The sequence below is a fragment of the Ascaphus truei genome, chromosome 5 (assembly GCF_040206685.1).
Source record: "Ascaphus truei isolate aAscTru1 chromosome 5, aAscTru1.hap1, whole genome shotgun sequence".
NCBI classification, from domain to species: Eukaryota; Metazoa; Chordata; class Amphibia; order Anura; family Ascaphidae; genus Ascaphus; species Ascaphus truei.
The window spans coordinates 303,591,637-303,614,972 of record NC_134487.1 but is presented as its reverse complement, the minus strand read 5'-3'; the positions used below and the strand labels follow the sequence as shown (position 1 = coordinate 303,614,972).

General features: G+C 45.9%; 1 protein-coding gene across 1 annotated transcript; it reads left to right on the top strand.

Annotated features, from left to right (window-relative positions):
• Positions 1–1,033: 1,033 nt before the first annotated feature.
• RERGL (RERG like) lies at positions 1,034–16,341 on the top strand. The gene is given in 5 exon segments (XM_075599210.1): positions 1,034–1,127; positions 14,698–14,771; positions 15,728–15,878; positions 15,881–15,976; positions 15,979–16,341. Coding segments are annotated over 5 exon segments (495 nt in total). The 3' UTR covers positions 16,059–16,341.
• Positions 16,342–23,336: the final 6,995 nt, after the last annotated feature.

Sequence of the window (23,336 nt, the reverse complement as noted above, 5' to 3'; positions counted from 1 at the left end):
AAACAAATTATTAGAAAATTGATATTTTGCCCATTTTTATGCAATTGCATCTTTTTCCTAATCAATGTATAACCATGCTGGACATATCCTCCATTTAGTTGCACTGACTTTCAGCTCTATTCATCCTGTTTTGAATTACTCTCTCAAGTTCATCGGCTAACATTGCTGCGACACGAAACTTTAGGTTTTCTCCCAGTTCCTCCAGCGTGTGTGGGTTGTTCAGGTAAACTTTACTTTACGTGTACCCCTAAAAATAAAAATCACACAACGAAAGATCTGATGAATAAGGTGGCCAATGGTTCTAACTGACCGTTCTCTCTTTGCGCTGTTAAAAACACCATTTTTAATGTACAGTATTTATGTATATCTTTATTTATATAGTGCCAACATAATGTTTTAGGAAAAGGAGTGGAGGAACTAATCCTAGTAATTAAAAACCTAAAATTCGCAAAGGCCCCGACAGTTTTTCAAATCTTTATTCTAAAAAATGTTCTTGAATCCTTGCTCCCCATCTTCCGACTCTATAATTCCATTGTCACAAACTCTCCGTTTCCCAGCAGCATGTTACAGGCCTCTATTTCCCTTATTCACAATGAGGGCAAAGACCATACAAACTGTGCAAGTGACAGGTCAATATCATTCATTAATACTGACTTAAACATGTGTTTCGGCTTCCGGTATGGACCAGACAGAGTATGGACCAGACAGAGCAGCAGCAGAAGACTGAGCTCTGTGAAGGCTCTGCCAGATCGCAGCCAAAAAGGCAATAATATGCACACAAAAAAAGGCAACAGAGGAGTAGCGATATCTAGAGGTGAGGCTCCTTAGCATTTTAAGTCAGATTACCCCCCAAAAAATCGAGGGGGGTTCTGTTTTGGTGCTGGGCAAAGTGAAAGCAGAGTGCTGAGCTCTGCAGAAACCCAGCTAGTAATAACCCAAAACAGTCCCAACCTGAATAAAAAATGACTGGCAAGGAGAGAGGAAAGGGTCCGAGTGAGATGGATGGAAAAATATTTCTCAAACAAAATCCAAGATGCCTCCAAAGCAGCAGCAACGTCCTGAGAAGGCAGAGAAGAAAAATGGAAAATCCAAGATGGCTGCTGACCTCATGGAGCAGAGAATCAACAGTATGTCTGTGAACCACACGAGAGTGAGGGACACAGAGAGCAGAAAGAGCATAGTGAGGTGGCCAGAGCTGTGGGGAGGGAAATCTCGCCAACTCCAACTAAACGGATTGAAAAGCTGCAGAGAGCCATAGAGTATCTTAAAGGGGAACTCACCTCCCAGTGCAGCAGAATAGGGGAGGCTGGAAATAGAATGGGTGACCTGGAGGGAAACTCTGCAGCACTGCAACTAGAAATGCAGTGCGTGACCTGGAGGGAAACTCTGCAGCACTGCAACTAGAAATGCAGTGCGTGACCTGGAGGGAAACTCTGCAGCACTGCAACTAGAAATGCAGACCGTAAAAAGAAAGAATCCTTCCCTAGAGGAAAAACTGGATGATCAGGAAAATAGATCACAGAGAAATACTGTAATTGGCGCATTGTTGGGATTCCCGAGTCTGTGAAACCAATACAATGAATGGACTTTAGCTCCAAATGGATACCGGAGACATTGGGAATTGCAAATGGTGGAGCCCAGGTGAAGATGGAGAGGGCCCACAGACCTGGTCAGATCAGACCAGGGCAAGAAAACAGACCCAGGGCAATAATGGCAAAAGTCCTAGATTTTGCAGAAAAAGCGAACCTGCTACGGGCATATAAAAGTGATGGCAGCCTTATCTTTCAGGGACATAGGATCCTGTTATTCCAAGACTATTCGGCAGCGGTGTCAGATAAAAGGAGGGAATTCAGCAAGGTGTGCAGCGCTCTCTTTAAGGGCAACAAAACATGTACACTAAGCTACCCTGCCACGCTGAGTCTTCACGGAGGCAGGAACAAGAGTGTTCAACACGGCAGAGGAAGCGGAAAAGTTCTTACAGAGACCCGAAGCACAGGCACAAGATAAAGGCGCTGGGGTGAATCAAGGAGCAACGGGAGGAACAACGAAAGCCCCAAAAGGAGCAAGGTCAGCAAGAGAACAAAACAACGCAGAGGAAGAGAGTGCTGGGGCTTTTTAAGTATCCTGAGGACTTGGAATGGGGCAAATGGCTAAAAGTACTTCTTGGGGTATCCTGAGATAAAAGATTGAAAGAGGGGGAAAGTTAGTGGAATAGAGGGGAATTGAAGAATTAACTTGTTAACAGTTATTGGGGAAGGCCAAAGTTCAAGGCCAAGCTAGGTGCGTTAAGTAACTAAGTACAGTAGTTATATATAAAAAAAATGATGCTAATACAAGCAGCAGTTAAATATGTTTATAGGAGAGAAGGAGCAGCTCAGTGAGTAAAGACACTGGCTGGCACTGAGTTTGAATCAATTCCCGGTGTCGAGTCATTTTATCTCCCTGTGCCTCAGGCACCAAAAACATAGTTTGTAAGCTCTATGGGGCAGGGACTATGTCGGCAAAATGTCTCTGTAAAGCACTACGTAAAAACTAGCAGCGCTATATAAGAACAAACAATTATTATTAATATTATAAGGAAGCGGTAACGGGTATAACAGGTTAATAAGGCCTAACAAGTAGTTAGAAAAGCCAAAAGCTTATTGGTCTGGCATAAATTGAAGGATATATTATATGGCGGAGCGGGAGGAGTGAATTATCACAATAGGACGGGAGCCAGGAGCTGCTCCTGGAAGAAAGGAAAGTCCATGCAAGTGATGTTTATGTTTTTTCTTTCTATGTGTGTGTTATGTTATAGTATTAAACAAGAAAAAGTGTGCGCTGTCCTCAACTTCCCCTCTCTTCACAGCCTATGTGATTCTCCCTGCAGCTCCCAATCTCCTGTGATCAGCGGGGCAATATCCACATGCAAATAAAACCAAAAAGGGGCACATAAGACAAGTCACAGAGACAAAATAATGCAGTTAAACACAATTTATATGTACACTAGGAAACATGTACATCACACTTTAAAAAAAAAACCGGATCACATCATCCAAATAAACACACAACACCAAGGGAAGGCGAGCCTCAATGGATCCAAGGCCCTCGTATCGTGTCCCGGGTGTTATATAGAACGGAGTGTAAGGGCTTACCTGATAAAGTTCAGCCAAACCAATTCTCCAAATGGCGCCCTCGTGGGTGTATGTGTGCGCAGCTTCCGGAGTTCGGAGTCACGAACCCTATGTCGCAGCCTGTGTCCTCACCTCGACACGTTTCGTGTCAGAGCGACACTTCTTCAGGGGGTTGGTCTATCAATTCCTAACGTACTAGTTAAGTACACCGGCTGAGTATTTTTTCAGCCAATGGGAATGACACTTGTGTATTGTATTAAGCACTGATTGGACAGCTATTAGCGAATAAAGCTGGAGGCCTTGCGCTACCCTGCTTGCTTTCCTACTATTGGGCAGCTCAGTCAAGCCAACTGTCCCAGAGGCACTCTAATCCAGAATTTAGGCAATGGCTGTCCCTAATGTCCTCTCTGGTCCATCCTGTAGATCTCAAGCTAAAATTACTCTCTCGACAATAGCACATACTCTGAAGCTATGACACACGATTGGAAATAGATCCTCCCTCACATCACATAATTCCGTAATGACCCACCTTGCTGGTAATCCGGGCTTTCTGCCAGGCTTAAAATGGAACGTCTTTGACAGCTAGGAAAGGGTAGGCATCTAAAGAATCAAAGACATAGACCCTTACTTTATCTCTAAATCTTTCAAATTTTTTCAAAAAGAAAAACCTCTCTAATAAAGAATTCCCAATTATCTGCAACTAAAAGTGTTTTATGCCAAGATACTGTATGTCGATCCCTACCGCTAACTCAATTCAAGAACCTATGACCAAGTACTGTGAGTACATCAAAGCTCACATCTCAACTCTATGGTTACTTTGTTAATTCAGACGCTGCTTCCCATCAAAAATTGAAATATATAACCCAATAGGAATCTGACCAATATGGATATGCTATGATATATGAAACTATGGGCCAAACATACCAAACCCCCACCAACACTGTTCCTTTTGACACCATCAGATAGCATGCCAAATCTGGTGAGTTTTGGATTAAGCGTATGGATTTGTATAGCCGGGCAAAAAAAGTTTCTGAATTAGAATATAGATATAAAACAGCTCAATCCAAAGATACAACTAAAATCTTTTTAACTGCATGAACTTTAATATAGGGGCTGAAATTAGCACCACGCTTGCCCTCCATAGATCTTCGTTAATGGTCCTTATTGTATCAATACCCCAGACACACCTGAGGGCCACATAGTGTGTGTAACATGGTTAGTCAACTCTGCCTGTTTCTTCCCCCTGTCACGCAAGTCCTTAGTTATCTAGGCTGTGACAGGCCATTCTGTGGGCTTTCTCTGAGCGACAGAAGTGTGGTGGTGACTCATGGCCTGTGTATAGCTTATCAGGTATAGGTGCAGACTTTGAGTCCTCCCCTTCTGGTTCCTCAGAGAGGCAGTGCCAAATTGCAGTAGTCTGTTCCCCTCCTTCTAAGGAATGGGAGGTAGAGCTTCTCCTCCCGGCTGGGAGAGAGAGAGGCCAGCCAGCCCTCATAGCTGGCTGGGCCTGTAAGATCTGATGCTCCAGACTCGGAGAGCAAGCACCATCCAGAGGCCTGGTATCCTCTGATGACCCTATGCACCACTGTAAAGAAGATTTACAGTGAATGCTGAATAAAGATCCCTTTTGCTTTCATCATACTCCTGTTTGAATGTCAGTCCCTGGGCAGAAAGTGTTACGCCGGTGCTGCCCTCAGACCAGACCCGTCCCCTGTGCTGAGGTGGGACGTAGGAATACACGCACCCGCAGCAAAGGGAGCGTGTCCGGAGTGTGGTGTTATTGTTGCCAGGCCAGGTATAGTAAGGAAGACAATACTTGCCGGTACCAGTAGTAGAGGAGGAGTAGTTATTGCCGTTGCCAAGATCAGGGATTGGAGAGTTGCGGATGGTCGAAGGTATAAGCCGTGTTACAGAGACGCCAGAAGTCACAAAGTCCAAGTAGAGCCAAAGTCAAGAGCCAGAGGGGGTAGTCGTCCAATCCGCGTCAATACCTGAGGTTTCACTGAGAGAGTAGTCAAATGCTTCCATCCAGAACTATGTCGAGCGACGAGTGATGGGAAGCACAGGCATAATAAAGCTGGGCAGGCCAATGGGAAAAGGGGGCAGGCCTGGAGGACTGCAAGGAGTCCTCCCTGATAGGAGGGAGGTGTTATAGCCCAGCTGAGTGTAATCATTGATTTGCATGGAACTGTGTGATGCTTGGGGGCGACGCCTCACTGCAGAAGCAGTGGTTAAAAGTGCTCTGTTAGGCGTGTGCTCTGTAAGCTGGGAATGCATGCACATAACATCTGGGGCTGACGTGCGTGTAGGCGTGCATGCAGGAGGGCGTGGGCGCGCCCGGGGCTGAGCAGAGGAATCGCCGAGGGGAGTGACCCCGCGACGGCGGCAGGGGCGAGGAGCTGTGGAGACCGGTAAGGCAGGATTGTTTTGTGTGTCCAGGGGCTCCCTGCGGAGAGGGAGTGCTCTGTGTGGGAAGCGAGGAGAACGCCGATTCCTGACAGTACCCCCCTCTTCAGGAACGGACTCAGGACGGTCCAAGAACGGTTTCTCTGGAAACTTTTTCCTGAAGGACTTAAGAAGGGCCGGGGCATGAATGTCCTTTGAAGGTACCCAGGATCTCTCTTCAGGGCCAAAGCCCTTCCACTGCACCAAGATCTGGAGCTGACCCCTGGATAGGCGAGAATCCAAAAGAGAGTGAACTTCGTATTCCTCGTTATTTTGTACAGTAATGGGATCCGGTTTACGAGTCTGATCCGGAAAGAAGTGACTGGAGATAAATGGTTTTAAGAGGGACACATGAAAGACATTGGGAATCTTCATACTGGGTGGTAGTTGGAGCCGGAATGCCACAGGATTGATTTGTTCACAAATAGGGAAGGGTCCCAGGAACTTAGGTGCCAGTTTAGGAGATGGTACCTTGAGGTGGATATTCCTAGAGGAGAGCCATACCAAATCCCCTGGTTTGTAACTGGGCGCCGAACGACGACGACGATCGGCCTGTAGTTTTGATCTGCGGGAGGAGTTGAGAAGGGTAGACTGAATCCTGGACCATGCGGTTTGGAGGGAAGAAATGCGTTCATCTACGGCTGGTACTCCAGAAGGAATGTTGGGGATGGGAAGACAGGGAGGGTGGAACCCATAATTTATAAAGAAGGGCGACTCCCGGGTGGACTCATTTTTTGCAGAATTGACGGCATACTCTGCCCAAGAGAGGAGTTGAGCCCAATCATCCTGGAAATCGGATATAAAACATCTCAGGTACTTCTCCAGGGATTGATTGATTCTCTACGTTTGTCCATTGGACTGAGGATGATAGGCGGAAGAGAAGGAAGAAGAGATGCCCAATCTCTTTGTGAAAGCTCTCCAAAATTTGGATACGAACTGAGAACCTCTGTCAGAAACAATGGACGAAGGGATCCCATGAATCCGGAAAATCTGCTCCGTAAAGATATCAGCAAGGGCGGGGGAGGTGGGTAATCCTTTAAGTGGAATGAAATGGGACATCTTCGAAAACCTGTCCACAACCGCCAAGATAGTGTTCATTCCTCTGGACCTGGGCAACTCCACGATGAAGTCCATAGAAATGTGGGACCAGGGGCGGTCGGGAACTGGAAGGGGTAACAGAAAACCCTGAGGCTTTTGACGGAGAGTCTTGCTTTGAGCGCACGTGGGGCATGCGCGGGTAAACTCCAGAATATCTTGAGACATCCTTGGCCACCAGAAATTCCGACGAATGAGATCAGAAGTCTTCTTAAAACCTGGATGACCTGCAGATTTAGAGAAGTGACCCCAGACAGGACCTCTGGAACAAATTTGGATGGTACAAAGAGTTTGTTGTCGGGAACGACCAAGTCCTTGGGGATGCGTCTCTGGAGTGCAAAATCTTTTCAAGATTCTTGAAAGTAGACGTGGCGAGAATCCTCTCATGCGGAAGGATAGTCTCCAACGATTCCTCTGGCCTCTCTTCAGAAGAATGTATTCGGGAGAGTGCGTCTGCCTTTACGTTCTTGGTCCCGGGGATATAGGACAGGTGAAAATAGAATCGAGAAAAAAAAAGAGCCCAACGAGCCTGTCGTGGACCAAGGCGTCGAGCGTTCTCTATGTAAAGAAGGTTTTTGTGGTCCGTGAGAATAGTAAACGGCTCTTTCGACCCCTCCAGCAGGTGTCTCCACCCTTGAAGAGCCATCTTCACGGCCAGAAGTTCCCTGTTACCCACGTCATAGTTCCTCTCGGCAGACGAGAATTTCTTGGAAAAATATGCACAGGGATGTAACTTATCTTGGGGCGTGGGTCTCTGAGAAAGCACGGCACCAGCGCCGCAATCAGAAGCGTCGACCTCCAGGACGAAGGGAAGTTCAATGTCGGGATGACGGAGAATAGGTGCGGATATAAAGGCTTCCTTGAGTGTCTCGAAGGCGGAGATGGCCTCGGATGACCAAGCAGAAGGATCAGCTCCTTTTTTGGTGAGCGCAGTAAGGGGTGCCACAATGGTGGAAAAACTCCGTATAAACTTACGATAATAATTAGCGAACCCTAAAAAACGTTGTATGGCCTTGAGAGAGTTGGGTCTTGGCCATTCAGTGACCGCTTGAAGTTTACCGGAGTCCATCATAAACCCCTCACCAGAAATTATATACCCCAGGAATGGAGTAGAGGTCGTATGAAAGGTGCACTTCTCCAGTTTGGCATACAAATGGTGTTCACGGAGACGGGAAAGGACGTAGGAGGTGTGGCGTATATGGTCCTGGAGATCTTTGGAAAAAATAAGGATATCATCCAAGTATACAATAACAAAAATATTGAGTACCTTACGAAAGACGTCGATGATGAAATCCTGGAAGACAGCGGGAGCATTACATAAGTCGAAAGGCATTACCAGATATTCGTAGTGTCCACTACGCGTGTTGAAGGCCGTCTTCCATTCATCCCCCTTCCTGATGCGCACCAGGTTATAGGCACCACGTAGATCCAACTTGGAAAAAATCTTGGCCCCCTGTAATTTATCGAACAGTTCGGTAATAAGGGGAAGGGGGTAACGATTCTTAATAGTGATGTGGTTTAAACCCCTGTAGTCGATGCAAGGCCTCAACGACCCATCCTTTTTCTTGACAAAGAAAAATCCAGCCCCTGCTGGGGAATTGGAGTGACGAATAAAGCCTTTCTTGAGATTCTCCTGGATATATTCATCCATAGCGTGAGATTCTGGTAACGACAAGGGGTAGGTCTTGGACTTTGGTAGGGAGTAACCAGGAACTAGATCGATAGGACAATCGTAATTCCTGTGTGGCGGCAAGAGGTCTGACTGTACCTTATTGTAAACGTCCCGGAATTGATGGTAAACGGAAGGTAGAATAACTTCGGGAACAGAGGTATTGGCCAGCAGTTGATGAGTCTCGCCTGACCTCGGCCTCCAGGAAATTGGAGCGGAGGAAGTCCAGTCAATGAGAGGATTGTTGAGCTGTAGCCAAGGAAGACCAAGGGTGATGGGTATCCCAGGAGCGTGAATGGCATCGAGAACTAAGGTCTCCTTGTGCAGATGTGAAGACAGAAGCAAGGGAGCCGTCTCTAAGGAGATGTGGGCCGGGGTAAGAGGACGTCCATCGATACCGACGAGTGCGATGGGAACCTTCTTTCTCACTAGTGGTATGCGATTAACCCTGGCGAATTCTAGATCCACGAAGTTTCCTCCAGCTCCTGAGTCAATGAAAGCGGCGGTAGAAGTCTTGAACTTATCGCCTGAAAGGAAGACTGGAAATGTAAGTTTCTTAGGGAGTTCATTTTTATGAAGGGGACGTGGAGACATTACACCCAGAGAGAGCCCCTCTGTACTCACTGGGTGATTCCCGTTTCCCGGACACAATGGACACTCCCGAACCAGATGTTCCATGGATCCGCAGTAGAAACACAATCCCCCGGCGTGGCGGAACTGCCGTATCGGTGTGCGGATGCGTTGTACCCCCAATTGCATTGGCTCTGGCAACTTCAGTGCAGGACGAAGAGGTGTGGTAGCACTTGAGGGAGCAGGAGTGCTGCTGAGAGTACTGGAGAACGGAACTTGAAAGTTATGGAAGCGAGTGCGCTGACGCTCTGAGCGGCGTACCTGGATGCGTTGATCCACTCGGACGGCCAAATCAATCAGGACCTCCAGTTGATCCGGCCTGGATTGGCGAGAGAGTTCGTCCTTGATGGGATCTGCCAGGCCTTGCCAGAATACGGAGACGAGAGCCTCTTGTCCCCAGTTAGTCTCGGCTGCTAGAGCCCGGAATTCCACAGCATACTGCGTCACCATTCGCCGTCCCTGAGTGATCTGGAGGAGAGAAACAGATGCCATCTCCCGATGAGCGGGGGAATCGAATACCCGTTGAAACTCGGCTTTAAATGCCGGGTAATCTTGGGTAAGGTCAGAACGTCACTCCCAAACCGGGGAAGCCCACGCCAGGGCGCTGCCAGTGAGGAGGTTATAAATGTAGGCTACCTTCTTGCGATCAGTATTGTAGAGATGGGGGGCCATTTCAAACTGCACCTCACACTGGTTTAGGAAACCCCTACAATCTTGCGGTTCACCTGCATAAGGCTTGGGAGGAGGAATCCTTACATCTGAGCTGCTAACTGCGCTTGCGGAGTGGGGGCTTACATCTGGCAGTGTCACGGTCGATACCCTGTCTGAGAGTACTGCGACCTGGCGTGTAAGTGCCACAATTTGATCCGCCATGGCCTGGTTTACCTGAAGCAGATTAGAGAGAAACTGCTGTAGTTCGGTCTGGTCTGCGTCTTGTGGGCTCGACATAATGTTATGCCGGTGCTGCCCGCAGACCAGACCCGTCCCCTGTGCTGAGGTGGGACGTAGGGATACACGCACCCGCAGCAAAGGGAGCGTGTCCGGAGTATTATTGTTGCCAGGCCAGGTATAGTAAGGAAGACAATACTTGCCGTACCGGTAGTAGAGGAGGAGTAGTTATTGCCGTTGTCAAGATCAGGGATGCCAGAAGTCACGAAGTCCAAGTAGAGCCAAAGTCGAGAGCCAGAGTGGGTAGTCGTCCAATCCGCGTCAATACCTGAGGATTCACTGAGAGAATAGTCAAATGCTTCCATCCAGAACTATGTCGAGCGACGAGTGATGGGAAGCACAGGCATAATAAAGCTGGGCAGGCCAATGGGAAAAGGGGGCAGGCCTGGAGGACTGCAAGGAGTCCTCCCTGATAGGAGGGAGGTGTTACAGCCCAGCTGAGTGTAATCATTGATTTGCATAGAACTGTGTGATGCTTGGGGGCGACGCCTCACTGCAGAAGCAGTGGTTAAAAGTGCTCTGTTAGGCGTGTGCTCTGTAAGATGGGAATGCATGCACATAACGTCTGGGGCTGGCGTGCGTGTAGGTGTGCGTGCAGGAGGGTGTGGGCACGCCCGGCGCTGAGCAGAGGAATCGCCGAGGGGAGTGACCCCGCGACGGCGGCAGGGGCGAGGAGCTGTGGAGACCGGTAAGGCAGGATTGTTTTGTGTATCCAGGGGCTCCCTGCGGAGAGGGAGTGCTCTGTGTGGGAAGCGAGGAGAACGCCGATTCCTGACAGGAAGGAAGAACTGTGCTTTAATGGGGGGCTGATCTCTGGACATCCTGGAGCCCACTACAGTTGGAGGCGCTAAGTACCAAGAAGAACATCAGTGATCATCAAAAGTCTGTCCTGGTCTCCTCAACATCGCAGATGACCCAGCTCTCTTGATCCTCACAGATACAGTACGCTAGCACCACACCTTGTAGCAGAATAACATCTCCCAGAGGAAGGGGGGAAACCGTGCTACATGGGTGAAGCTCCATCTCCATCTCCCTGTTCATCCCTCTGCTGCAGGTACTGTAAGTGAATAAAGTTATCCTGGAGTGTTATAAGTTAGGCTACGCTTATAGTGCCGGCGACGCGACGGCGACGTCAGGCTTCGGTTGCTGGAAAAATCAAATTGAGATGACTTCCAGTGATCGCAACCAAGCCGTCGCACCGCCGCTCCGCCTTTCTATTGGCAGCAATGCATTTGTTTTGACGCACCTTCGCATCGCTGTCACCGTCGCCGGCACTATAAGTGCAGCCTTAGTGTGTGTGTCTGGGGAAGTACCTAAATTTAGTCTCCGGTTTCGGCCTACCTATTTTCCTGCCAATCCCCTGCCAGTGTTTATAGAATAAGGACTCCAAGCTCTGTTATAGGTGGAAGTGTTGTCTGGGAACAGGGAAGGGAGGTAATATAAGTCCTTACTAAGAAATGAGGAGTGTATATACTGTGGAGTATATGGAGTATATATAGGAGTAATGGAGGAGTATATATAGGAGTAATGGAGGAGTATACAGTATATAATGTATAGAGCTGTAGGAAATACCACCGAGGGAAATAAGATGTGTGCAGATGTGTGCAGTGACTATTCCCCTGAGAAAAATTGCAACTTTGTTTTGAAGAGAAGAAACAGAACATGTTTTAAAATATCTAATATTTGGTTAATTAGTTTCTGTGGCTTTATAGAACAATAGTTTAACTTAAAAAAGAGATAATCATGCAACAGGGTTAACTGATAAGTATCTCAAATGATTTGAAGGGAACAAAAACATACTGTAGTGCCCACGGTTATTCTAACACAAACCAGTGGCAATCGCCAAAAAGACCCAGGTACACCCAGGTACATGCTGGATACATGCCTTAAACTAGACCCAGCATTTCTGCATTGATTAATGGCCCATCAGATTAACAGCAGGGGTCCCTGGCAGTCCCATTCAAACTGAATGGGACTGCCAGGGACCCCTGCTGTGTTAATCCTATGGGTCATTAGTCAATGCAGAAATGCCTTAAACTAGCCAGGTTACACCCAGCACATACCCAGAATGTAACCGGGCTAGTTTAAGCCAAGCTTTAGAATACTCATGGTCTCGTCTGTAAATAATATTACATTTGCAGTGTTGTGCGGTGAAACAGCAGAAAAATCTGGTAAGTACAGTATACGTATTTGTATATCAGTGGAAAAAATGCAATATTATTTGTTTAACTTAATTTCTTATTTATTTAACGGTGTTTCCCCCACCCGGTGGGAGATTTAGCAATTACTGGTCATGTGGTGCATGATACCTGCTGGTAACAGGAGGGTTGAGTTGTCTGCCGGTGGTAGTGGGGACACAGGAACAGGCTTCTGGAGTTCATACACCACATCTCCTTAGCAGTGCAGCGCCTCCATCTGTCGGAGGCTCCAGGAACTGAAGGTGATCTCCCACGGTAGAACAATTACCTCTCCCCCCAGTAAGTTCACACACCAGGCAGGAGATATAACAACAGGAACGGTTTATTATCTCTTCTGTACAGCACAGTAACAAGAAGGCTTCTGCCCAAAGCAGTACTTCTCACCTACAACTGAAGGATGGTCCCTGGACCATCACTACAGGCCAAGGGCACCCGCAGCCATCCTAGCTCTTCCCCACCTCCCTCGCAGAGGGAGAGGTATGGTCCACACTAACTCTCCCCGGGAGGGAAGAGGACTGGAGAAGGCCCAATAATCAGCCTCTCCACTGTATGATGTGCCTTCCTCAAGTGGGGAAAGGCACTGCTAAATTTGGGCGGTACCTGCCATTAAGTACAGCCAGGAGGAGGGCACCAGGTCTGACTCATGATTGGTCATGCCCAGGCCTGATGTCACCGCCTCACACTGTCACTCAAGTGCAGCAACAAGGAGGGGACACCCCATATCAACTACTGGCAAGGCCTGCTTGTGCCAGGGCTTACTGCCAGGAGGGAAGCAGACTAGTAGCCACAGATGGCATGGCTACACTTATTATCCAACTTCAGTTCATTTCTTTAAGTAATGTATAGGATACAGTCAAACACCTTACTCTTTTTCATTTTTGCTAAGGTACCGTGTGAGAAGCAGGTAACTTTTAATTATTGTCTCCGTGACTCATTTCAATATCATATATTCATGGTCACTTTCAAATGATTCCTAATCAATTTTTTTGCTAAAAACCAATATGCATTATGTTACTGAATTAAAATGTTGTTTGAACTGCAATTATTTATATACATTTCGTGCTACTGTTGTTTTACTTTAATGATATAGCGCAATTAACAATATTTTGTCTTTTAATAACAATATATTAATGATCTTATTAATGATCACATACAGTAGCTAATAACTATTTGTTCCCAACAAGGCGTTAACATGGGAGAATATGCGTCAAATTCTGGTAAATTGCAAATCATTCCAAATAATTTTTATTTGTAATTGCATATTCATTTGCATATGCTACTAATTAGGTTAGTTAACATTTTTAAGTAATGTAACAATATTGGATCACTTTTTAGGATACTGCAAATACTTAGAATAGGATACTTAGAAATAAGACTCAAACCCTCATGGAAACCAATTAGTTCTTCAACAGAAATCAATGTCTTGTGTCATTATTTTTGCAGTATATTTGTTTTTCATTAGGAGTTCATTTGAGACAATTTATCAAATGTTAGTTTACCTAGGCTTCATTAATTTAACTGGAATCAAAGCTTTACTTGTGTAAATCAAATCTTTGAGAACATATAAACAAAAGGAAGGTCAAATCTTGTAATTAAAATTGTGTCAAACTGTAGAACTAACCCATTAAACATTTTAGTGCCATTAGATCACTTTTGTCCCTGGATGGGTTACCCCTTTAAGCAAATAATTGCTTTGACTCTTCATGAAAGGTGCTATCAAAAGGATTATTAACTTGCACCAAAAATATTACCTGCTGCTCTCACATCCCTCCTCTAATATTTCTTATCTTTTTCCAAACATCAAAACAAACACTTTTGCACAGTGTACAGTATGTCAGTATACCATGATTCTTGTACATTTTGGGGGATTGTTACTGTAAATTGAACATGCACTAATGCCAGTTACTGTTGCCACAGTCTCACAGCACCTAATATCTCCATACTTTTTGGGAACCACCCAGCAAAATGAGAATGAGTGGTTCAGTGAGTAAAGACCCTAACTCTGGCGAACAATTACACTGAGTTTGCATCAGGGGAACCTGGTTCAATCCCAGTTTCAACTCCAAAATCATAGATTGTAAGCTTATCTTGGCTGTGTCTGTAAAAATGTCTGTGTGCTGCTCACTATACTGTAATTGTGAAGCAATTCGAGTCTCATTGGGAGAAATAAAGGTTATTATTAAGATATATTAAGACATTTTCCTTGAAGCTGGGTAATATCTTTTACATGTACTGGTATTCAAAGAATCAGCACGTTTTATATTTAATGTAACCAAAAGCACAAGCATGGGTTGGTACAGTACTGTAGGTGCCAGTGGCTCTGATGGGCATTTGCCTCTGGTATTAATGCAATCATTACCTGCAGAAAGCAGCCACAGGGAAGATATGAGAAGGTGATAAACACCAAAGCATGTGTAAGAGAGAGAGGGAAATAAATAGAAATTACTTATCTACATTGTACATTGTCATTCATCATTTATTTGGATTTCTTGTTTTCCAAACAGAAAATAGTTTTGATACATAATGAATGATTTTACTATAAATATTTTATATTTGCCACAATATAAAAGAAACCATATGTATTGCGTTGTGTTTACAGAATATATCTACACCAAACAAATGAATGTAGATGAAAGGCAAACAAATCTTGAAATTCATGACCCGTATTCACAGGTAAGACATCACCGTCTTGTTTTAAGTGTGAAAACAGTGAACTGGAGCACTGTCAGACCATCGTTTACATTTGCAGAGACATTGATACACAGACTGCGAGCATTTCATTTCACAGCATGTAAAAGGTAAGCAAAGCAATAATATTCTACAGTTCATACAGCAGGGGTGGGTAACTCCAGTCCCCAAGGGCCACCAACAAGGCAGGTTTTCAAGATATCCCTGCTTCAGCACAGGTGGCTCAGTCAGTGGCCAGGTCCCTAGAACATACTTTGTTACAGAACTTCCATGAGACATGTTGAATAATTCAGACAACGTTATAAGACAAAATGTAATAATGCACATTGTGGGGTAGCTGGTATATTTTGATATGTAATATCAAAATATAACATATATGCTCTTTAAAAAGTATGCATTTCAGGGACAAATTCAGATTATGAAATGCATAATATAACAAGGTACTGTGTATATTTTACCAATACAATACTACTTCCCCGTGTAAAATGTAACTGTGTTTATACTACAGTATAGATAGTTTCGCCTTAAATGATGTTTAGGTTTATTGTAAAGTGTGACACTCCGAAGGGCTGTAACTGATCAGATTTACTAAGCAAGCTAGGAGGTGTCTCAGGCTGCGTCCCCGCTAGCACTGAGCGCGCTCAGCGCCAGCGGGGACTCAGACTCAGGGAGCCGCACAGCTAAGTAAACCGAGCCCTACATTTAATAACATTTTACAGCAGCAAAGCAATGCTAATAATAATTTATGCAATTGATTTGAATATGAAAGTACGTGTTTAATCGGGGCATGCTGCATAGTACTGGAAAGTCTTACAGAACATAATAATACTCTGAAATGTTACTAAAAGCAACAAATTACACACCTGTCATTTATAGACATCTTAACTCTGCACCATCTGGTCTAAAATAGTGTGAGCTGTGCACAGATCTGTTTGATTTAGCCATACTACAGCCAGTGTGAGAATGCTGTGGGGTCATTTTCTTTTTCACATTTCAGAGGTATTGAACCCGTTGTGTTCCTACTTGGCAACAAGCCGGATCTCTGCCACATGAGAGAAGTTGGCTGGGAAGTGGGATACAAACTGGCACTGGAAACAGATGCACTGGACTGTCTGCAGCTGAGCTTTGCCAGGAAGTAGCAGCAATGTTTCCAACAGTCATTGGCATCATTGTCTTAAATCTCACAATGAAAAGAAGAGGAGGCCTAGCGGATCAAAATCAGTGCCCAAACTGATCAATAATGCGTTCGAAAAGAGGAGAAAGTCTGTATGAAAAAATTGCTCTGCTATGCCTAATTTGCATAATGATACAATGTTTTCTAAAGTCCTTAATAAGATGTTTGTAACTAACTTCAAGGTCTGTGAAATTCTAAATAATGTGCAGTTAGGAGGGGGAAAGCATGACCTTGTTTGAGAGGTTTGAAACACAACAATGCTTGGAGAGTGTTTAAGTTCCCACCAGAAACATAAATATAGTTACATGCTAGTTCTGTACACAAATGTTTGCTGATTATACTAACAGACTGAGATTGAGACACTGGTTACACAGATGAATCCACAGTGGGCTCTGACTCCACATCGGCCTTCAAAATCCAAACTGACCAGTACTCTCGCAATGCTGGCAGATTCCAGAAATCGCAGGCAGTGAGATTCTGTCTGAGTGCGGCCGCAGGGAGAGTCAGTGCCATGTGTTGTATGTAAGTGTATATCTGAGTCTCTTATGCCTGCATCTATCACAATATGCCTGTGTATGTGCAGCATATGAGTGTGCATATGTATCTAATAAGGCATGGATGTATGAATGTATGAATGTATGTATGTATGCATGAATGTAACCCCTATTATAACTTGTTTGGCCAATATGGTACTTGTTATACCTCTGAAAATGTGATACTTATTAAGGGTGCATTGCAAATTTCTAGTACCTGTTGTGGTCCTGGCAAGGTTTGGCGAAGTAGTGCAGTAGGTTGTGACTGTGATACCTTTTAGAACAACATAAGAGTTTTCATAGATGAAATGATTGGATCTGTACTGCCGGCTCGAAGAAGATACCTGTGCAATTTCCTAAAGCTTTCATTTAATCTATTAAAAAGGTATCACACCCATCACTGAATGTACGTGTGGTGGGAAAAACCATAAAGCCAGCAGCATTAGTTTTTATTAGTCTATAATGGACATAAAGCTGGTTGAAAAGAAAGCCACATGCAACCCCTTGTGCAGTGATGTTAAATAATGAAGTTCAGCATTTAAACAGAACTTTGATTTCAAAATGTAATTTCTGTCATTTCTTAACCCTAAAGGTTGATTATACATTATTTAAGATTTAAACTCACAAGATGTATCTGCCAAATAGCCCAATATTCAGCTAAAGAAACAGACAATGCATTTGATGTGAACTCAGGTAGAAAGTAATGAGCACAAATGTTCATTGAACTAAGGCTACGCTTATAGTGCCACAATGGCGACGCGACACGACGGTCAGGCGGCGGTCGCTGGAAAATCAAGTAGAGATGACTTCCAGCGATCGCGACCAATCCGTCGCTCTATCGTGTCGTCGCGTCGCGCTTACTATAAGCGCATGTGACGGCGGCAATGCATTTGTTTTGCCGCGACTTTGCGTCGCTGTCGCCGGCACTATAAGCGCAGCCTAAGAATTACATGTCAATTCAAAAGCCTACTGCTATATATATTATATAGATGCAACTTATGGTAACTACGCGTTATTTCTATATGTCCTACTTTTTTGTAAGTGGTGGTAGAACATGGTCACCATTTCCATATAATTCGTTATTAGAAATCACACTTATGTTTCTTTTTTCTATTGCAATATTGTATTAATTTGATGATCTTGAAATGCCATTTATCTGTTGATGACCTGAGGCTGCTGAAGATGTAGACATTGATAATATTTCCTGACCTATGATACCTATTCATTAAATGTCAATATCTTCTCAAGCAAACTACATTATATTGCATGTTATGCTGATATCTTTCTATTTCAACCAAAGTTAGGCAATGTTAAGTTTATCTTCCCTGATGCTGTATGAGTTATTTGCACTACTGTATGTTCTCTCTATCTCCTCTACAGTATGTGGAGAAACACACATGCATACACATTTGGACAGTCTTATCAAGAAGAAAACATTGCTGGAATTGTTTTTTTAAAGATTGAATTCTCTATGTTACGGGAGACCAGGACAATTATACCAGGGATCAATGCATTAGACAGAACTGTAGAGTTTAACAAAAGTGAATTTATTGGAAAAAAAATTCCACCAACCTCCATTATATAAGGCCCACGCAAACTCACCCAACTGAGGGAACAACCTAGAGCCCTAGGTGCGGAACCTCCATCCAGAAGTTTACCCCGATATGGGTTCCCAACTTGCACCGCTGTCCTTGATGGTTGGAGTAGCCCTGCTTTGCTCTCTGCTAGCCAGCACTTGCCGCTGTCACTTCCCTCCAAACTCCTTCGCAAGTCTCCGGAACACCCTTGGATGACCTTGGATATTTAAAGTGTCCTTTTCGTCTCTCCGAGTATTTCACAACAAATCTCTGGAATCAAAGTTGGGTTCCTATTGATATAGCCCTTGGTGTCCATCCACCAACATGGAGGACGGAAGCCTGACAAATCCCAGACGGCTCGTCTGCGCTGGACCAATCCAAGGGGAGTTTATCAAACATCCAGGACAGACGACAGGGTGGGCTTAAGTTGAACGGGGCCTTTGAATGGGCCAATGGGAATCACACTTACAGGCACAGTCCCGGCAACGGGTCCCATGGCCCTCCCAGTACCCCCTGAAGGGATTGGCAACTCAGAGTCTGGGCTGAACAATGGTCCCCCCGTGGGGAGCCACTTTCCCCACACGTGAGTCCACAGCCCAGCCTCGCTCAACAATGTCCCAAGGCACTCACCTTATCTCGCCCAGGATGTCCTCTGTGTTGAGGTTGGAAACTTGCATACTAGTCCTCCCCACAAAGGACTGCACCTTTAAACATTCAACATACAGTTAACCCCTGGTTCCCGAAGTGCTGAAACCAGGCTACAGAAAATAATATCACCCAATGTGGGAACAGTACACGGAAACAAGACTGGTTCCACCATAAACTGTACATGCATAGATAACTACATCACATTATTGACAGGTAGGGCTAATGGCGGGCTTAACCGCGGGCTTAACCTTGATTGGAAATAGCCAAATCTACCCCTATCATCACAATCTAATCCTATCATCTTAATTGTATATGAACAACGATCTTCATTTGCTTGGAGAAAAAAAAAGTTATTTCAAAAGCCCTACATTTGTTACTATCATCACTAAAATCATCATTACCAGGAATATTATTGGCTTACACTTCTACAGAAAAAGCCTTTTTCTGGGGAAATTTATTAAGCCCAACCAGGCTGCCATTTGGGTCTAATAAGCGCAAAAGGTTAAAGAATCTCCGTCAGCATCACAGAAAGTGCTCTAACATGAAAACACCGAGCCATATTTATATAATACAGAACAATAAAGAATCCCATTGAAAGCAATTCAGCTTTAGTCAATCGGGTGCAGTTCTTTTACATTGGATTTGTCCTGGTTTTGTAGCCAGGGGAATTTATTAAATACTGTAACAGTCAGTTTATTTGTTTTCTCACTCTCCTGTTTATAGGCATGTTATACTGTTTATAACAATAATAATATATAATAAACTATTTTAACTATTTTTGCCCATAATTGTGAGCTATGCACCTGTTATGTTCTTTAATTTGAATGACTGTTCAGACTTTGTATTGGCCCATTGTAACCTATATACAGTATATATACACATATATAGTTACCTACAACTGTAGAACTCTCTCCAGTGAAGCAGCACTGCAAAAAAATGGAAGACAATCTTGGCGCGATGGAACGGGATATTTTGGCCTTAGTGAAGTGAGAAGAAAAAAAATGAAGGCTTAAGTGGGCTCAAAAGCGGACACCTATTATATAGTTACATAGTTACATAGTTACAAAGTAGATGAGGTTGAAAAAAGACGTACTGTACGTCCATCAAGTTCACCCTATGATAAATTTAGACAACAGATACTTTATCCTATATCTATACTTACTTATTGATCCAGAGGAAGGCAAACAAAAAAAAATTCCTTCCTGGCTCCAAGAATTGGCAATCAGATTACTCCCTGCATCAACATCCTTCCCATGTTTACTTATTTGGTATATCCCTGTATACCTTTCCTATCTAAAAAGATATCCAACTTTTTTTTAAACAAATCCATTGTATCTGCCATCACAGTCTCCATGGGTAATGAATTCCACACTGTAACTGCTCTTACTGTAAAGAACCCTTTCCTTTGTTGCTGGTGAAATCTCCTCCCCTCCAACTTTAAGGGATGACCCTGTGTTGTTTTTTACTGCCCTTGGGATGAATAGTTCATTTGAAAGATCCTTCTATTGACCCTGAATATATTTGTATATAGTTATCATCAGTGTTCGACAAATCATCCAAAAATCTACTCGCCCAACCAAAAAATCTACTCGCCACCTAGTCCCGCCCCCAACTCCGCCTCTAGTCCCGCCCCCAACCCCACCCCCGCTTTAAAATAAAATATATAAATAAAATACATTTAATAAATTCCTAGTCAGAACATTCATTTTTGACATAAATGTATTTATTGTATTACATTATACTACAATTAGTCCTTGTTACGTGTGTGTGTGTGTGTGTGTGTGTGTGTGTGTGTGTGTGTGTGTGTGTGTGTGTGTGTGTGTGTGTGTGTGTGTGTGTGTGTGTGTGTGTGTGTGTGTGTGTGTGTGTGTGTGTGTGTGTGTGTAAATGTTGGATCTAGAAATAAAAGCCAGGTGTGAATGACTAGTTTCCTGAACCCCTTAACCAGTGTCTGGACGTCCCCGCTTCACAATATCTAAAGCAGCAATCCCGCCTGGGATCTTACCTGATCCGTAGTCCCCTCAATGTCCAGGTACCCGCATTCCCGCAATGTTATACATTGGAGGGGAGGTGTTTTCTACCTGTCTTCTGGGTTAGGGGGGGGGGTTCCGATGTCTTCCGTGTGAAGCTTGAGTCAGATCTGGAAGCAAGCAGTATAGGTTATTTCGGTGTAGTATAGGGCAGTTAAGATATATAGGGTAAAAAAGAGATCCAGAGTGTGAGAGTGTGTGTGACAGAGAGAGAGAGTGTGGGAAGAGAGAGAGAGTGTGGGGGAGAGAGAGAGTGTGGGGGAGAGAGAGAGAGTGTGGGGGAGAGAGAGAGAGAGTGTGGGGGGGAAGAGAGAGAGAGTGTGGGGGGGAGAGAGAGAGTTTGGGGGGGAGAGAGAGAGTGTGGGGGGAGAGAGAGAGAGTGTGGGGAGGGGGAGAGTGTGGGGGAGAGAGAGAGATTGTGGGGGAGAGAGAGAGAGAGAGTGGGGGAGAGAGAGAGAGTGGGGGAGAGAGAGAGAGAGAGTGGGGGAGAGAGAGAGTGTGGGGGGAGAGAGAGAGTGTGGGGGGGAGAGAGAGTGTGGGGGGGAGAGAGTGTGGGGGGGAGAGAGAGTGTGGGGGGAGAGAGAGTGTGGGGGGAGAGAGAGTGTGGGGGGGGAGAGAGTGTGGGGGGGAGAGAGAGTGTGGGGGGGAGAGAGAGTGTGGGGGGGAGAGAGAGTGTGGGGGGAGAGAGAGTGTGGGGGGGAGAGAGAGTGTGGGGAGAGAGAGAGTGTGGGGGAGAGAGAGAGAGAGTGTGGGGAGAGAGAGAGTGTGGGGGGGGAGAGAGAGAGTGGGGGAGGGAGATAGAGAGTGTGGGGGGGAGAGAGAGTGTGGGGGGGGAGAGAGAGAGTGTGGGGGGGAGAGAGAGTGTGGGGGGAGAGAGAGAGTGTGGGGGGGGGAGAGTGTGGAGGGGGAGAGAGTGTGGGGGGGAGGGGTGATTGGGTGGGGTGGCAGGGTGATGTAACACTTCTGGTATCCTACCCACACACACTCCCACACACACCCATGCACACTCCCACGCACACCCATGCACACACACACACACTCTCCCATGCATGCACACACACACCCATGCATGCACACACACACACACACACACACACACAGTCCCATGCATACACACACACACACACACACACACACACACACACACACACACACACACACACACACACACACTCTACCATGCATACACACACACACACACACACACACACACGCACATACGACAGGGGGAAGAAGAGGAAAGGCCGCGCGACCGAGCACCATCATCTCCCGCCCTGCGCGGACAGCCACGAGACCTGTGGGGAAGCGGAGACCAAGGAGATAAGGTGGGAACACCCCCGCTACCATCTCCAGACCCTCGCGGGGATCGGGGGGAGGCGCGCCCACCTCCCGATTCGGCGAGACCCACGCGCCCGCCTTCTGCTCCTCCCGTCATACAGCACTTGGCGGCTACTACCCGCGCAGGGCAGGGTGAGCGCAGGGGTGACCATGTCCCGGTGCCTCTCCTCCTTCCCCCCCCCCCCGCACCTCGATCCACCCGCCCTCTGGCCCAGATGGAGGACGGGAGTGGGCGGCCAAGCACCGGCCCGTGTATGGAGGCCGGGGAGGCCCCCCCGCCCCGGAGTCCCTCTCCTCCTTGTATCCCGATTCCCCCCTCATGGCCAGTTCAAAAGGCACGGCAATGAGGGAGTGGGGAAGTGCTCGGGAAATGACTCCCTTTGGGGCTTACCTTACTTCTTACAGGAGGAGAGGGAAGCGGAGACCAAGTAGGTAAGGGTGGAACACCCCCGCCACCATCTCCAGCTCCAAGCGGGGATCGGGGGAAGCGGGGAACACTACCATCACCTGGGGATCGGGGGAAGCGGCGCGGGAAGCCGGGGGGTGGAAAGGGAGGGGACACCTCCGCCCCGCGTGGGAAGCGGGGGCCAGGGAGAGAAGGGGGAACACCCACGCTACCATATCCAGCCACGCGCGGGTATATGGGGGGGGAGTGGGGAGTAAGGGGGAACTGCAGGTGGCAGGGAAGGAGCAGAGGGGATGGAGGATTGGAGAGTACTTACTCTCGTACTCTCCAACAGATCTCCGGCCAGAAAAAATGGCCGTTCGTTGGGGGCGGGCTCATATAGAGCCTGGCTGCAAGCCCACAAAGCCTGGGAGCGCGCGCCAATCAGCAGACAGGTAGGGGGAGTTTTGTTTTTTTCAGGCAGGGAAAATTTCAGCGCGAGCGGGGGAATTTAAAAAACAAAGACGTGTTCTGCTTGGGCAAATATTTACTCGCCCGGGGGTTAAATCTACCCGTCCCGGGCGTGTAAATGTATAGGATTGTCGAACACTGGTTATCATAGCCTCTCTTAAACGCATCTTTTTTAATGTAAAAAAAAAAAATAATTTAGCTAGCCTCTCCTCATAAGTCAGATTGTCCATCCCCTTTATTAATTTGGTGGCTCTTCTCTACACTTTTTCTAGTTCCATACTGTCTTTTTTATGGAGTGGTGTCAAAAACTCTACACCATATTCAAGGTGTGATCTTACTAATGCTTTATACAGGGGCATAATTATGTTTTCTTCCCTTCCATCTATTGTCCGTC